At 37.6% G+C, this 18,334-nt stretch overlaps 2 protein-coding genes across 5 annotated transcripts in view; one reads left to right on the top strand and one right to left on the bottom strand.

The window, feature by feature from the left end:
- The window catches only part of SLCO1A2 (solute carrier organic anion transporter family member 1A2), a 54,427-nt gene extending 39,529 nt beyond the window's left edge, over positions 1 to 14,898 (bottom strand). For all 4 annotated transcript variants that reach the window (XR_005822167.1, XM_040565830.1, XM_040565847.1 and 1 more), the window contains exon 1: positions 14,763 to 14,898. The gene's annotated coding sequence lies outside the window, so the exon portion shown is untranslated. The remainder of the gene's footprint in view (positions 1 to 14,762) is intronic.
- Positions 1,183 to 4,930, top strand: LOC121074152 (islet amyloid polypeptide). Its single transcript, XM_040565854.1, has 4 exons — positions 1,183 to 1,423; positions 1,826 to 1,922; positions 2,064 to 2,198; positions 4,717 to 4,930. Exons 2-4 carry the CDS (start codon positions 1,843 to 1,845, stop codon positions 4,907 to 4,909), a joined length of 408 nt encoding a protein of 135 aa, XP_040421788.1. The 5' UTR covers positions 1,183 to 1,423; positions 1,826 to 1,842; the 3' UTR covers positions 4,910 to 4,930.
- Positions 14,899 to 18,334: the final 3,436 nt, after the last annotated feature.

Here is an 18,334-nt window from a genome sequence, read left to right as displayed (position 1 = left end):
TCACTCACCAAAGTCTTACTGACAGACTAGCTGTTGTATCAGTTTAAGAGGATACTATCCCAGCTAAATATCCCTTCTGCATTCAATCTAAGTAGCACAGATGCCTGAAGAGATTCAACACTGGATCTTTCTCTATTTCAGTACAAAATCTGGTTTTATAGACTAAATGGACAATGAAGGAGGCTTCCAGTAAAGGCAACATCCTTGACACTGAAGCAATTATACATGAATTCATGTTCTGTGGGAATATCAAAGATCTGTGTGATTCTTATCACAGAAAACTTTGTCTGTGATCTTTTGTCAACATCTTAACATCCATAAATAACTGAAACACCAGTTTCCCAAGGGCACTCAGGCACCTAAAGATATAACTAAAGACAACTACTGTGACAGAAAAAAAAAAAAAAGGCAATTTGCTTAATTCTCACTGAAATCAGGAAAAAGGGTTCCAATCTGTATCACTGGCAACCTGCAATCAGGCAATATATTTTGTTATATATTTAAAAAAAAAAATAGTCTCTTAAAAGCTGCATATCTTTTCTATGAACCATATTCTATGCACACTATAAATAAATTTGCACAGGCAGCATTTATTTTGGCATTCCCTAGCTTTTTAATACTAGTCTTTACCTTCTTAAGAATATTAATTGAAACAATTTGCATGCATGAAATAAAGAATCTACCAGTGTTAGTAAAACAAAAGATTTTACATTAATAATGACAGAATTCTCATTCTTATTTATATTTTACTGAAAAATGAATTGATTTCTACATTGTTACCCTGAATGATCACCCTATCTGCCAATTTAAATCATTTTCTCTCTTTTCTTATACCTCACACAGCTTTTAGCCCTTCAAACGTTTTCGTGTTTTGATCATAATATCCTTCTACAATAAACCCCTCCAACTTTAACTATTCTAGCTTTTCTAATACGTCTGTTTTCTTATGTTTCAGTTACTGGTGATCTGTTGTTTCATTTAATCCGGCTTTTTTTATAACTTTTGTTACCTTATTTAGCCCTTGAAAACACCCACAGAGAATATTACCTCAGCATCTTATCAGAACTGTAAAGCTGAGGCTACAGTTCTGATGTGCAGTATGGTATTACAGAATCTTCATGAGGGCATCCTGCATATACTAGGTTAATATTTACTGATGTGCTAATGGAATAATGACCGATCTGCCTCTGCTCCTCTCTGGGGCACCTTCTATCTATAGGGATGGGAATTAATGACAGTCTCTCTCTGCTGCCTGATGTCAGAGCTGAGAAAGGTGTGAAGGGTATATAAGAGCCGTATTACTTGTCAGCAAGGAAGGGGGAAAAGGGATACTCCAGAGCTAGATGCAAGCGTGGAATTGTTTCATGCACCCTTCCTGCTAACATAGGCGTGCATCTTCAGTTAGCTGCCTGACCACTACAAGGTAAACAATTTGTCTTTTTTCTTATTTAAAATGCAATGCAACAGATGTGCTTTCAGGAAAGCACAATGTTTCTCATTATTAATCAACAGCATTTTTCAGGAAAAGGCTAAAATAACTTTGAGGTAAATTGCACTTGGGACCAAAATTTGAGATTAGGACACATCAGGAAACGCAAACCAAAGATATGGGAAAGGATTGACACTACTAGATGGAAAATGAACATTTACTGGTGAGAGCTATCTGTCTAAAACTGCATGTCACTAAACTTGTGGGGATCATTTTTTACTCTAGCCTGTGAAAAAGACTGGCTGCTGTTGATTTAGGACAGAATGGGCACCGGTAATAGGATACACCGAAGAGTATTTGGGATTGCTTTCAGTTTTGAATCATTATTCTTTTCAGAAAGTTTGGAAGCAAAGATGTGCAACCTAAAGCTGTCGGTTTTCTTCATTGTACTTTCTGTCACACTGAGCTGTTTGGAAGCTACACCTATTGAGAAGTGAGTAACAAATAATCATATTTATTTCTATATAAGGGAAATATTCAGATTGTTGCATGAATTGCTTTTACTTTCATGTCCCAAATAACATGAGCAAAAATAGAGCTTTTCAAATCCTCAAGTGTATTTTATTGTTTAAAGATTATTATCTGTGGCTGATGATCTATCTGATGGGACTTCCAAGAGGCAAGGATGGATATTGCCCATAATGTCACAGAATACACTCTCAGGACTTAGTGAGGAAATGCCAGAACAACCAGCAGCAAAGACAAAAAGGTATTGATTTCCCTTGTTCGTTCTTGTCATATCACTTAGGATTCAATTGTGAAGTAAACTTTAAGCCAGTGATATTTTGTTACTTGAGACTTCCTGCATGTTGTCAATTCTCAAACAGCTTTGAATAACCTTCTTCTTGTAAATAGAGCCATTCTGTAAGATCAAAGGATAGAAAATGAAATCCAGAGACAAAATTTGCAGATAATTTATCAGTTCACAATTATAACTTTTTCATGAATGAAAAAAAGCCTACAAATACTATCTTTCATTGAGAAATAAGGTCTATTTTGAGATGGCTTTTTTATTTAAATGTCACATTTCCAAGCCTGAGTTGGGGGGGAGGCAAGAAATATATCCTGCATAATAACATTAGTTCTCTGCTAGAATAAATTTTTTTTAAAATGTAACTATTTCCTGTAAGTAAACAATATTTCATTAGTGTTAAACATCAATTTAATCATGCGAAGAATGAAAAGAAGAAATTGGTTTTGACATAATTTAACTAGTCTGAAATGCATTCATGTTCATAGAGCCATAAAGCCAATTTCAGGTAACTTTTTGACGAATAAAATAGCATTTCAAAAAGTATTTGCAAATCTGCTAAATGATAAACATCACTGAACTACCCTACCTGTTCTTTGGGCTCTTGAGTGACTTGATTCAATAACAGTTCTATTATAGGTAGATTCAGTACATACATGTGTCTGTCTAGTTACTGGTTCCTCTCTCACCGAATTTAAATATATACATGTATATTATATAACAAATTGGTTACCTTCCAAAATAATAACAGAGACTAAGTCCCTGCATTTTTACAGCTCTTGTTTTTTTAAAAATAAAATAATAATTGTAATAATCATACACAAGGCTTCATCTTTATGAGTGCGGTATGCCCTATCTGCTTTTCTAGGGCCATGGCTTACAATCTGTTACTGGGTGCGCTATCTCATTGAAGCACATATTCAAATAAAGGCTACAGATCAGAGAGCTAGTAGACATGATGGATTCAGTCAGGTTTGACATCAGTTAGTAAACTCATAGCTTCCTGCAAGGACTGGAGTTCTAAACTTGGAGTGTCAGGGCCTGATTTTGTATCATTAAAGAAAAGGAGAACTCTTCCTCCAGGATTTCTATGAGAAGCAGTTGCAGTTTGAACCTCATATATTAAGGGCTTGATTAAACTCTTTTTACATCTATAGAAAAAAACAGGGAATACCTTAGAGAATCTATATCAAATGCAATGCAACCATTTACTTTAAATACAGTTACATATTTAAAATATTGACTGCTTAGAAATTGCTGTCTATTTGTCTATTTGCTGATCAAGAACCAGTACAGTACAGACATTTCTCCCACAACTGCTATCCCTTTTGCATTCTTAGATAATACAACTAACTCTAAAAGTCTAGATGAAATTTTAGATAACAGATTTAGTCAATCTATAGGTAAATATATTAGTAATTGCTCTGAGTTTGAAATTGGAAATTGTAACTCTTGACAGTGAATTTCTACTGAAAAGTGTTGTCTACTACATGCCACATCAACATGAAGAAACCCAAGAAAATTAACAATAATTCTATAAGCAATCTCAGTTTATAATACAATCTCAGCTACAATAATCTCATCTTAATACAATCAAGTATTTCTGTCTGAAGGAAAAGCACAGTAGTCTAATTAAAAAGTTTAAAAGACTTTCAAGATATCAAGATATACAGTAAAATGTTTCTCTTTCAAGATAAACATTTTACTGTGATTAAAACAAAAATCTCATGCTGCTTATATCCTACACAGAGTTTGTAAAAGGTCTGTTGGCTCAGACCATGAAATGTTCTTTTTAGACAGAGGCTCATCCATTGACACTCTTACAGACTTTTACAGCAAATTCAAGCTGCTTGTGTTCCAACAATTATTACTGAAGAAATCTCTATTTAGACAGAGCTAAATCTTAAGTGGTATTGAAGCAGTTGGGAACACCTGCCACCTCTCATGATCATGACACAGTTGGGAGAGTCTTTTGGCTCAGACCATTTAGTGTGGACTGGAAGCTTACTGTTCAGTGAGAGCAGGATATGATTTGGTGGGAATAAAAGAACTAAACAAATGTTAGTAGTTGTCATTATGTTAGTAATCCTCATGATATCAGCAAGAGCTCTAAATAGACTTAGAAGTTCAGCTTAAAGCTAAACATTTAGTCACTGTTTTCACTTACTGTCTTAACTATACTATCATTACAGGTTTCTAGATGTCATAAACTGCTTTTCTGAATATCAATAAAAGTGACATATGACTGTTAAGGTCTTTGCATTTAAATAAAACCCATCATTAAAACTGATAATAGCACACAGTGCAAAATTTTTTTTTCAGGCACAAAGTAGGTGGTAGGAAGATTGTAATGTTCCTGTATTTGTGCACATATTAAAAGAACTCCCACATTAGCACAGCTCAAATGCCTTTTAGAGGTGGCACACCTAATTGCTCATCATTTGACTTCATTTTGGCTTTTTTTCTTTTACATTAGTAGTCACCATCTGGAGAAACGGAAATGCAACACTGCTACATGTGTGACACAACGCTTGGCTGACTTTTTAGTTCGTTCCAGCAGCAACATCGGAGCAATTTATTCACCTACGAATGTGGGGTCCAATACATATGGAAAGAGGGACACAGACGGGCTTTTAAGCAAAGAACCCCAAAACAATGCACAGCTTTAGGGTGTTAAAGTGACTACTGATACAGTTTTCATTAAGAGCTCAGTTGCTAATGTATCGATAATGTTTCAGTCATTTATTACTTGTACAGTCTTAACAGTGCCTTGTTTTCTTTGTGTGCGTATATGTAATTTATGTCTGTCATTTCACTATGCGTGTACAATGTCATGCATAGGCTATTGTTTCACCTCCATTAAGAACTCCAGAAATCTGCTTGTCAAATTTCTTTGTAAAGGAAAAAAAAAAAAAAACTACACACAATAATAAATGGAAAACTAATTAATTGCAACAGTTTTTTTTTTTTTAATTATTGTTATTAAAAGGCTGAAAAAGATAACCATGATGTGGATGTCTTTATAGTCGCAGTTTGGTAAGAGGAAAGCAATTATCTTAATTAAGACCAACAAAAATTAGAATGGTAAAAGAAGTAAGGTCCTAATTTAAATAACATAGAAGAATCTGCTGGTTTGGAAATGTCTACAGTGCCTTGTTTTGCCCAGCTAAAAGAACAACTAGATGAGATACTATGGCTGTATTTTGTGTATGATCAGACGAGTTAACTGACTGGTCTCTTTCCACCATAATGTGCCTAAAACTAGAAGTAGTCTTGCAGCACAGATTTCTATACACACTGAGCACGGGATTTTAAGAGTTTACTATTCTTACTTTAAGGCCGTATCAGTAAAATGTAAGAATCATGAGCATAAGCACATTTTAAATAGGAAGAAAAGAAATTCACTTAACAAGCTGGCAGAAACATTTTTCTTTGTGTATTCCTTTCCTTGAACTTAAGTAATAAGGGAAGAGACAAAACCAACCAGTGGTTCAGGCATCAAAATCTATCATAGATGCAAAGTAAATTTGCCTGCTGACAAAACAGGCATTTTTTGCAGGTAACAATTACATTGTTACCAACATACAGGAAAACTAGTTTAGAGATAGACAGACATTAATGGAGTTTTCACAGTGTCATTTTCTCCTGCCTCAGTCCAGAATCACCACAGGCTTAATAAACATTTGTTCCCTTAAAATGTTATGTGAACTTTCACAGAAGTGACATCATAGCAATGGGTGTTTTGTTCAACATTTTCTCAAGGAGAGTTCATAATCATCTGGAAAACATGACTAGCCAATTATGAAAAATATTCAGCAGAAGCCTAGTGCTGGAGAAGCAAGTGAAACTTTAATAATTGCCACTGGTTGATTTATTTCTGTTGTAAATAATGCCTTGAAATATAAAAATTTGTGTTAAATCCAATGTTAAATGGTACATTCCCTTCATTTCACAAATAATAAATTGAAATAAAAATTACTGCACAATTTTTCTGCTTTAAAACTGCTACTGATTACTCTGTTGAGAAGAGTTTCTATCTTCAGTGAAATTCTAATATATATTTATTCTAAAAGTTCTTGAGAAAACTATTCAGATGGCATTAAACGTATCCCATATTTCTGCCACTTTGAAGTGCATTCCGTTCAAGTGTTTTTGAGATATGTTATGCACCTATTGTGGGTTTAATTTGTTTTTCAGCTAGAATATTTACTTTCCAGAAAACAAACAAGAAAATGACAGGATAGCTGTGAAGTGTCACTGTGACATTGTTTGTACAGAGGAGAAAGCAGGAAGAATTTTTACTGCAGGTGGATGCTGATTTCTAGGCTGATCCCATCCTGCAATATGTACAATACACATCAAATTCTGTTCTTCGAGCTGCCATCTGACAAAACAAAGCACAGATTATCTATGCTTGGTTGCAAGGCAACTGTTTACATTACCTTCTGCCCTATGATTTTCCAAACCTGAAGGATTTAATACTAACATCTATTTAGCATGTTTGCCCCATTTGGCAAAATATTAAAAAAAAATGTTTCTCATTTCCCAGACCAGTGAAGCAACAGATACAGTAAGAGATGTATCAATAGCTCAGAGGAGGACCACCTAACTTTTGCTGCTTTTTGTCTAACCACTTGTCAATGCTCTCCTGCTATTTGGTGGAGAAAGCTGCTTTCAGTATATCCCAGTTTAGACACCTATTTTAGGACGAGATGAATCACCCTCTTGAAGAGCCTCTGTTTCTTCATTGACAATAGAGAGTGTCTAGACAATTAGCTGAAAATGGGTACTGTAAGATGACTAGAGTTAGAAGACATGAATCCCACCTTCAGTTGGTATGAACCATCCAACTTAAAATAAATAAATAAATAAATAAATAAATAAATAAATAAAAGCTCAGTACAATAAAACACACATACACACACACACACAAAAACAATCCTTAAGCTCTAAATCACCAGAGTGATTGATTCTCATATTCTGAACTAAATTAATATATTTATCCATTTAGAGTATCTTGAGGAACTGCCTACAAAGTTGTTTCTCCATGTATGCCCTTGAAAACACAACTTCGCTACCCTACTTACTCCTGTGTAGTTAGCACCAACTGGACGTAGACTAGCCATGGTAAGCCTGGATACAAGCATACACATAGAGAATGAGTCAGAAAAAGAGGTGGATTTAAATAGAAAAAGAAGAGAAATATTAAACATGAAATCACCAGCACCCCATACAGCATAACTTCAGACATTTCAGAACATGAAGACTGCTGGGTGAAGCCTAATTAAATAACAAAATCACGAAAAGTAAAAACAAAGTCCTCTAGGCATTTTAAAATCCCGATGTGTATTTATCTGCATACCTAGGGAGCTAAATATTTGCTGAGAATCATGTCTTACATAACTTTGGTTCTTTCAGTTTATCTGGCTATTCTACATCTTTCAGAGAAGAAGTAAAAAAAGAAAAAGCATAAAAAGTGGGAAATCAAGAATGTAAACAACATGATGAGGTTATTTTCCCTTTAAAAATAAAAACACTAAATCTCTGTGTTTTAGTGGCTTCTATTAAGTTCTTTTTAAAAGGAACAGAATAGGGACGTAATACTGAATTTCATTAAATGAACAGGGGAAGAAAAAATCATCAAACAAGCAAAAAAAAGTTTTTTTAAAAAGATGATATGAACATCAAGAATATATTAAACAGAGAAATGGACCCTAGGGGCTAATATTTCTTAAGAACCATGACAGCTTCATAAAAGACAGGATTTATATATTTTTGTGTGATGAATAGAGTTGGGGTAAGAAATTGATTTCACTTTGAAAAGCTTGGGCTAAAACTAAGAAAGCATGATATTCATGCAACATAAAATGCTCTTCTATTGAATAGTAACTTTTGAATGGATAGTTTCAATTTTCATTAAGGAAATATCCATATTATTCAGATAAATAAGATTCTTGGAGAGGACCTCAAGCATTGCATTGGCAAAGCTTCCCTTCACTTTCAACAGGATAGTGTTATTAGGAAGTCTGGATTTTACTGAATGATTTTCTAAAACTTTTGAAAAGTCAACATGTTGATACTATAAATAAAATCCTTTTCCTGTAATGCACTACTGAATATCTTCAGAACATCTTCACTTGCTAGAATTATGCTGGGTTTGAGTTAACCAGTTCACTTAAAATATAACTTGACAGTTATGGTAGACTCCTTTTGTTTAGAGTAACAAGGTTAAGTAATTTTGTTGTACAGCTACATTATCATATAGAAAATGGACTGCTCTACATAGCTGTTGCAACGCGGCTAGCAAAAAGCTTTGGTAAGGTATGACATCTCCTTGCTGTATGTAGAATATAAAAATAATGGTTGAAGTAACATGAAATAGAATCTTTCTATGGGATATGACAACTTCTGTTTCAAACATCTTACTGTTACCTCTATTTTTCCACACTTGGGAGAAAAAAGAAAAAGTTCTACTGAAAAATAAAATATATTTGAATCATTTTTGTGGTCTCTGTATGCTTCAACAACCAGACTCAAACTCAGACCTGAAACCCGCTGGTTAAACTAAGCTTCAATTTAAGAAAAAAGCCCCTCAAGATCTGTATTCTCTACTAATCAGTTTTTATGAGAAGTAGATAAATTTGTTTCCAGCTTCAATAGCTATGAAAATTATATATTCTTAACTAGGTCCAGTTAAGTGTTTATCTAACTAAAAAAGTCTTCAAATCAAAATGCTAAAAGTAATTCTCAAGCTAGGGATCCACATTATATGCCATCAAAAGTTGAAAGCCATGACATCAGAAACTGGCTAAAGAAGAAGACAATGGTGATAAGACAATAGTTAAAACTACTCTTCATTATGCAAAAAATTTTCTCCTTGAATGCTAAAAAATCTGAACAAAAAGAACACATTTACATCCATTTTAATCCTAACAATAGGCTTGATCTGAGTAACAATCATGCCATAAAGTCACTATTTCCTAGAAATGCTTTTATAAACACAAAATCCATATAATTATTCAAATTAAGGATCTTAAACCTGCCTCTACTTTAATAACATTTTTGCCTCTATATTAAAATATTCTGTTTGATTCAGCACTAGCGAGAGTGAAACTGTTTCCAATAGCCTATTTTGCAATACCCTTAACACACATGATTACTGCACAGAGAGCCTGAGACTTGTTGTAGAACAACTGGTGACACCTAGGGTGGTAGAATCTGGTTGAATTGTTTTAGTCCCAAATTTTGACTGGGGCATTCTCTACAGGGTGGGTTGTTTTTTTGTCGTTGCTGTTTTCAAAAGGAATTAAAATACTGGGACATATTAAAATAATTGGAATTCTTTAAGTACAGAGCATTACATGTGTGAATTGAATTAGCTGGAATCATTTTTGAATGAAATGCTACTTGATATAATTAAAACCAGCAGAAGTTTGCTGTTATTTACACTGCCTACAGAAGCAGATCATTGTATTCAAACAGAATCAGTCCTTATTCAATAAGCAGTTCCTTTAAAAGAGGTCAAAGTGGGTCTTGACTTCTTCCAGGAAATGTGTAAACATTTTATCAGTCTGTGATTGTCAGTCCAGCACTGAAGAAGCTGAGCTACTTAACTGTCAGAATATGGGTCATTTTCAAACACTGTTCTTGGATGATCCCATTTCTTGTGTTGCATATGGATATGGAACTAGCCACATAGCAGAGGATTAAAAAAAAAAAAAAAAAAAAAAAAAAAAAACCTTTTAAATGGTTACTGGTAGACATTTTTTATTTCTATTTTCCCTGCTTTGTTACAATACAAGAAGGAGAGAGTAAAATGAAGATATCGGGACAGTATATTCTTTCTTTCACAGAAAATACAAATTTGAAGTAGCACCTGAGACTGAGAGAAGTTCAAGTGGATCATAGGATGAAAGACTATTTCACTTGTCCAAGCACTGTTTTAGATTTCAGGATGACCACACAGTTGTAGCAAAGAGATCAGAAGTAACAATTCAGTTAGGAAGTAACCTCCACTGTAACAATTTCCACATCTCCAGAGAAAGTCAGCAAGAAGGACCAGCACTTTTTGGACCTGTTCTGGATGCATTACCTTGAAAGATGCTGTCGGAGCAAGTGGCCATCTCATGTACTTCCTGGCAGCCACTGACTTCTTAACCAATCTCATAAATCAGGCTGCTCCCCAGCAATTGGTGCTTCCAGCATCTGAATGTAGCACTTCCCTGCCATCTGTTTCTGTTAAACTGGCTCCAGACATACTGCAGGTTTCCAGGAGGAGGCATCCATGCTGCTCACAACTGCAGGAGGATGTGTAAGTACGGGTAACAGGGCTAGCAGAACCTCAGGCCAGGAGAAGCCACAGGTCATTTATACCTTTCCTAACTTCTTCTTTAGTTTTCTGAGGTTATCCCCTCATATCCTTGCTTTCTTGAGAAAGGCTTATTGAGCAAAGACTTTCTAAAAACATTCTTCAGTCCATAGTTAGTTGTTGTTAACTCACTTTCCTTTCGGAAGCCCTTTCCCAAATAAAAAAGCAAATGTTACCACTAATTTTTACTACTATTTTTTCCCCTATAATTACATTAGGACTTTCCCAAGAATCTCTGCATGCACTCCACCTACTAACATGCAGCTTACACACTGATGACAAAGCCAAACCAGATGTAAGCATGTTTGGAAAAGACTTAATCAAAATATCATTACTTGAACCAGATAATTTAAACAGTAAATAAACTAGCATGGTGCCTCAGTCTATTTCTGGAAGAGAAGTTTGTGTTTTCCTCATTATTCTTTCAGAGCTTTCCCAGCTCAAATCCAGGCCAATGAAGAACAGCATCAACAGCATCAATACGAGCTCTGTAACCATGAACACACTGAGTAAGCCTAATGTAGCATAAAGCTCCTAGACCATAATATTTGGATTTAAATGACTGAGGAAGTCTGCTTCACCCTAATATTCTACCTCCTTCTTCCACACCTTAGCAATACAGCAATATCATAATTTAAAAAAAGAAAAAAAAAAACAACCTCTTTCCACATTTTTGCCATTAAACAATTGGCATTGGAGACAGATGACTCTACCAAGGGTCCTGCTAACTTTCTCTGGAGTATGACCCTCAGGGTCGCTTTCAGCTGGATCAGCATTAATGTCTGAAAGGAAGCTACTCACATAACTAGCCATTGCCCATCTCAAGAGTAACAGGGAGGATAGCTGAGACAGTGGCTTTACATATCAGTATGCTGCAAAACTTGCCCCATAAAATTAAGAAAGAAATCACTCTATCCCAGAAGAATATGCTTGTGTTCAGTTCTCATTCCAGCAGATGCAAAAGAATTTTACTACATTTTTCTTGTTCTTCATGAGATGCAGGGGCCCAGCTGTCATCTTCTCGCATTTCCCTAACTTCACCACATTTTGCACAGTGTGGTTGACAGCACCCTAGAATCCTCATAGATACTGCAGATAGCCATAAGTTATGATACAGAATTTACAGAATTTCCCAATTGTTTTTTTGTGTGTTTTTTTTTTTTTGTTTGTTTGTTTGTTTCCTAGCAAGATCATTCCCACAGGAAAGGAGGTTTCCTCCCTCACTCTGAAGTGCAACAAGGGAGAAGAACCCAACCTGCAAATGTATTCCTCCTTCCAAGCCTTTTTTTTTTTAATTATTATTATTTATTTTTTTTTCTTGGGAAAGCTTGAAGGGGGAAAAAGGAAAGAAGGAAAATCCGTAAATAACTAACTATGGCTTTGAAAGCAGTACAGTATGGTCAGCATAATGAGACAGGAGAGGATAAGCTTTGGACAGCTTTCCCACAGAGAACTAGTTTTGTCCTAGAGCTGCAACTCTTAACTTTCTTCATTTAATCATCATATCAAGTAACAGATTTTATGGTGTAAAGTCTGCAGAATTTAACTTACTGCTACAACATGTCTGTGGAAAGAACCAAGACTCTGTATGTTTTAAGAAATTCTCCTCTGCACACTCTATTTAGAAATGCAAGCAGAAGACTCCAGTGAGATCAATCATAGTCATAAATTTTGCTGCTCAGATATTACACTACATTTATTTATATATCCTGAAAGAGACTGGAGATTGGGTATCTGACTAATGCTAAGGTTATAAATTGCTCAGAGAAGAAATCTAAACCTAACTGCAAACTTCCTCCTCATCCGAACACATCCATCACATTCTAACAATTTGAAGTACAATTCTAATCAAAAGTGATCTGGACTTTTTTTTTTTTTTTAAATCCAGACAACTGCATTCAATATATATTCACTGACAATAAAAAAAAATAAAATAAAATAAAAAAGATTATTTAGTTTGTTGGTTGTATTACCATTAGAACTAGAGAACCAGAACAAATCACTTTGACATCAGTTTCTCCTGTGTTTTCTATATCCTATAAAACCTTTTTTTAATTGAAGTTTGCATAATCATATCCTATAACTGAAATCAAGTTATCCACTAAGTAAGCTGGCACAAATTGCAAACTAATTTTACATGCTTGATGTGTGCCACCCTGTGCCTTGGAATCTGTGTAATCTCTCTTGAAACAAACACCTGTTGTTTCAATCTGATGAAGTCATAAAGAGGGTACCTGCCTTATTGTTTTCCATTGTGGTTCACTCTGAAACCTAAAAAACACTGCTCTTACATGAACACCCAGCCATTGTGCTGCAGCTAGAAGCAGGCAAGAAAGTAAATAAATAAATATAAATAATATATTATTATATATAATAAAGTAAAAATTACACCGGTGGTATGCCAATCTGTTGATACAGACATTTCTTTTGGGCAAAAAGATTTGTTATCAACAGCAGTTTGGAATGTCAAAGTATCTTGGATTTCTCCTTTGCAAATAGAGTAAGCTTGACATTCAAATCCATGTAAGTCTACCAAGATGCTATTTTGCCAGATCAACTTTTCAAAGCAAAGCTGAACTTAAAAGTCTGGATAAACAAAAAGTCATGTGCGTCACATACCAGAGGAAGTTTCAGTACAAAATGTGTCTCAATAAAGCCCAAATGCACAGATATACAGTAAAGCATAAATATTTTTATAAGTCTCTATCACTTGTTACCACCCAATATATCATCTGTTTAACCTTTTGTAGTACTTGCTACGTCACTCTCTAATATATGTGCTCTTTAAACCCATGTACTTTTTTCCCACCTCCTTTTTAATGTTTTTACTTTTTAAGTCATTAAAAGGTATTGTTGCAGCCACAGAACACTCCTAGCGCACTTACCTTTCCCCAGTTTGCAGTAAATAGTATTAAGTCACATGGTACACTCCTATGGAAATGTTACACTTCTCCTGCCACCCTGCACATAACTCTTCCCCTAACCATTGCTTTGCAGGAGGTTTGATCTCCACATCCTGAGCTTGCTGCAATCTGTCTTGCATTGCTTGAATGCTTCTATCCAGTGCTCTCACTCTTTCCTCTTCTTAAAACAAAGATAACTTATGAAAAGGTTAGTTTCAGCAACATCCCCGCATATAGACGGAAGATCTTATACCACCTAGTTTTGAATATAACCTGACACATCCTATTACTAAGAGTACTAAAGGGAATAGAAAAAGGACTTCTATGAGGGTAGAAGGAAAAATAGCAAGTTGTCTCCCAATCCTTTACTGAATTAAAAAAAAAAAAAAAAAAAAGGTGGCGGGGGGAGAATATTGAGAACATGGAAGTACAGCTTGTGGGTAGGACACTGGCACACTTGAGATGAGACACTTAGGAAGGTCACAGCAACAGCCCTGCTCCCTCAGAGCTCTCATTTTTTCCCCTTGAGCATTAGGGAGCAGGGCAAGGTCATTCTCAATCAGCAGTAGGGCCAGCCAGACTCCAGACTTTCTCTTTCTACACAACCCCTGAGACATCAGAAGTCAGGACCTCTTCTCCAGCTGCAAGATTCCCATTTCAGCTCTATTATGAAGGTCCCTTAGATCCCTTCCCCATGCCCTTAGCCCCATTCACCTCCTACCGCTTATAATGACCTTTGCTTAGCCTGCCCATACCTATACAGTACCCAATACTTCCAAACCTTTGGCTCTCCAGTACTGGCAAGGCCCCTGCTCTCCTGTCCTTCCAGCCTCTTAGCATCCATACTGTTCCAGAGGCTGATGGCAGCTATCCTGCTATGCTGTATCTCAGCACAGATACGATACTTGAAAGATTCAAAGACCACTGAGAATACGATTTTGCTGTGATCGGATACTACTGCCTATGGAACCGAAAGTAAACAGAAAGTGGCTTGCCACTTGAATACAATTACGCAGCTGAAGCCATACAACAAATAAAACTGTTATGCCTTAACCTAAAATAAATAAATAAATAAATAAATAAATAGATAGATAGATAGATAAATATGATGGCAATGCAGAAGGACCCAGTACCCTCATAGTACCCCGACTACCAGAATGAATCCCTTCCTCCCTTTTACCTCCACATCATCAGCACACAGCCAGTTTCTCATTGGCAAGCCATGGGGTATTGATTACTGTCCACACTCACCCTTGGTCCAGACTGCACCTGATAGATGAGCTAGAGTTGTCTGTCCACGAACTGCAGCCCCTCACTGACTCCTGACAGCCCCAGAACTGCAGAGTTTACTTCTCTGCTCCCCCACCCAAGTCCACCCTCTCCAGCAGAGCAGCAACATCCAAATTCAGTGTTCAAGCTGCTCTCCTCTCTTTCAAAGAAAACTTACAAAAGCAGCTGCAAGCCCAGGAAGACAGCCAAGTTTGTTTGCCCTTGAAAGGAGGTGGTCACACAAGATGAAAGACAAAATGAGCAGAAAAGTCCTAAGGAAAAAATATACACTCTACATCTCCTCTAGGCATTAGTCAAAAATTTTACAAGTTGGGCAGCAAAATGCCACTTTCACAATCCCTGGTGATATTTTGTGATTTGTTTTGTTTTGTTCTTTAATTCACCACAAATAAAGAAATTCCTAACGTAACAGCATGCTTATTGCCAAGAAGAAAACGCCAAACTGATGAGCTGAGTTTCTATCTCATTAACATAACGTGCAAAAGAGCCTAATAATTCCTTTACACAGTGCAAGAAATGCCCTCAGAATTAATATAGTTGCAGTTTGTATAAGCAACAGCGTCAGCAAAGAAGGTAAAGGTCTGTGCAAAATAAGTTTCACAGTGGCAGATGCTGAGATCGTGAATGAGTTAATACACACACACATACATGTATGCCTTTGGCCCATTTGCAATAATGCCATGAGGTGGCTCTTACAAGTCAGCAGAAGGGCATTTCTATAGAATGAAACCTCTGGAAAACAGAGAAGACAAGGGCAAACTACTTGGAGAGAAGAAAGAATGCTTCCTCACTGACACCCCAAATGTGGTGAAAATGGCGTCAGAGAAGCCTGCTTAGCCACTTTTTTCACATGAAAATTGTAGCTGATGGCATTATTGCAGCTATGGTTTTTCATTGCATTCTATGAAACCTCTGGCCAGCTAAAACTACCAGGTAGATGACAAAAGCAGAGAGTAAAGCATGCTTTAGTCCACAGCGTGCTATTCATCTGCCAGAGTACAGCGATCTCCACTTTCCTTTGCCTCCTTCTCTCTGCCTGGAGAGCAGTTGGGAATTATCCTCAGTGCTTCCGTAGACACAGTCCATGGGCATCAGTGCCAGGCCTGAGGATCATCCTCTCATTCTGAGTGATGAACCACTTTGCCCAGGTTACCAGTTTGTTAACACTGTGGCTCTGTTTTTCAAAGAAGCAGTCTTCCAACCTTCCATTTTTGTTCTTTTCAATTGAACTTATGCATTAAGTAAGCTTTTCTGGCTGAACTAAGGTTAGCCCATGGCTTGGACAGGTACACTCTTTGCTGGGTTAAAAACTGGCTGGACAGCTGGTCCAGAAAGCAGTGGTGAAAGGATTGAAATCAAGGTGGTAACTGGTCACCAGTTACCAGTGGTGTTCCCCAGGGGTTGATGTTGGGGCTCATCCTCTTTAATATCTCTACTGATGATTTGGATGAGGGAATTAAGTGTACCTTCAGTAAGTTTGCAGATGACACCAAGTTGGGAGGAAGTGTCAATCTGCCAGAGGGTAGGAAGGCCCTGCAGAAGGACCTGGACAGTATGGGTCAATGGGCAGAGGCCAATGGAATGAGGTTCAACATGGCTAAGTGCCGGGTGCTGCACTTCGGCCACAACAACCCCATGCAGCGCTACAAGCTTGGGGGAGAGTGGCTCGAAAGCTGTGCAGAGGAAAAGGATCTGGGGGTGTTGGTCGATGCTCACCTGAACATGAGCCAGCAGTCTGCCCAGGTGGCCAAGAAGGCCAACAGCATCTTGGCTTCTATCAGGAATAGTGTAGGCAGCAGGACCAGGGAGGTGATCGTCCCCCTGTGCTCTTCTCTGGTGAGGCTGCACCTCGAGTACTGTGTTCAGCTTTGGGACCCTCAGTGCAAGAAGGACATTGAGGCCCTGGAACGTGCCCAGAGAAGGACTACGAAGCTGGTGAAGGGCCTGGAAAACAAGTCCTATGAGGAGCAGCTGAGGGAACTGGGGTTGTTTAGTCTGGAGAAGAGGAGGTTCAGGGGAGACCTTATTGCTTTCTACATCTACCTGAAGGGAAGGTGTGGGGAGCTGGGGGTCAGTCTCTTCTCACAGGTAACTAGCAATAGGACTAGAGGGAATGGCCTCAAGTTGCACCAGGGGAGGTTTAGGTTAGAAATCAGGAGACATTTCTTCTCAGGAAGAGTAGTCAGGCATTGGAACGGGTTGCCCAGGGAGGTGTTGAAGCCACTGAACCTGGGGGTGTTTAAGGAAAGGTTGGGCCTGCTGCTTAGGGACATGGTTTAGTGGGTGACATTGGTAGTAGGGTGATGGTTGGACCAGATTATCCTGAAGGTCTTTCCCAACCTTAATGATTCTATACTTAACAACAGATTTGACACAGATGAACAAACCGGCTCCCTAGATGAAATGCAGCAACAAGAATCAACATAATATTCCCACTCTGCTCTGTGCTGGTACGGCCTCACCTCAAGTCCTGTGTGCAGCTTTGGCTGCCACAAGATAAGAAGGACATAAAACTATCAGACAGCATCCAAAGGAGGTCTAAAAAGATGGTGAAGGGTCTAGAGGGCATGATGTGTGAGGAGTGGCTGAGGTCCCTTGGTTTGTTCAGCCCGGAGCAGAGCAGGCTGAGGGGAGGCCTCATGGTAGCCTGCAGCTCCCTCACAAGGGGAGCAGACGGGCAGGCATTGAACTCTGCTCTCTGGTCTCGACAGGACCCAAGGGAATGGCATGGGGCTGGGACAGGGGAGGGTCAGGCTGGGTGTTAGGAAAAGGTTCTGCACCAAGACGGTGGTCGGGCACTGGGACAGGCTCCCAAGGAAAGTGGTCACAGCACTGAGCCTGTCGGAGTTCAGGAAGTGTTTGGACAACACTCTCAGACATAGGGTCTGGTTTTTGGGTGGTCCTGACGAGACCCAGCAGTTGGACTCAAATACCCTTATGGGTCCTTCCCAACTCAGGATATTCTATCATTACTGATTAATAAGAGTCAAGCTGTATTAAGTACAGAACAAACAAAAACTCTACAGATGTTCATATCTGATGGCTACAGGTATCAGGTGAACAGGAACTAGCACAATCAGTGGAAAGGCTGAGCTGGGGGAGAGAGGGTAGGAAATAATATTCCTACTGCTGTAAAATGCCTTCAGCCACTGAGTAACCTAATTATTGCAGTGACACTCCTTTGTTTTTTAGAATACATAAAAGAGTGGCAAAACACAGAATAAAAGCCACAGTGATGGAAAAGAACAGTGGAAAAGACTAAAGACTCCTGTAGCTCAGTACTATGGTGTGCATCATTTATGAGGGATGTGAGGAATGAAAATAACCCTTAATATTATTTATGTTCATAGCTTACATTAGACATAGGAAAAAAGAGGAAGAAGAAAAAAAAAAAAAAACCTTGGCAATGAAATGTTAGTAGATGTTATATATAGCTCTTAATAAAAAGAAAACAATCATATAAAAAGTAGGTGAGCTAGTCAAAGGAGAAACTAATAAAAAAAAAAAAGCAGAAATTGAGGATCTTTATATAA

This window comes from Cygnus olor, chromosome 1 (genome assembly GCF_009769625.2).
Source record: "Cygnus olor isolate bCygOlo1 chromosome 1, bCygOlo1.pri.v2, whole genome shotgun sequence".
In the NCBI taxonomy this organism is placed as follows: Eukaryota; Metazoa; Chordata; class Aves; order Anseriformes; family Anatidae; genus Cygnus; species Cygnus olor.
The sequence above is the reverse complement of the archived record's forward strand: the minus strand, read 5'-3'. Positions and strand labels throughout refer to the sequence as shown.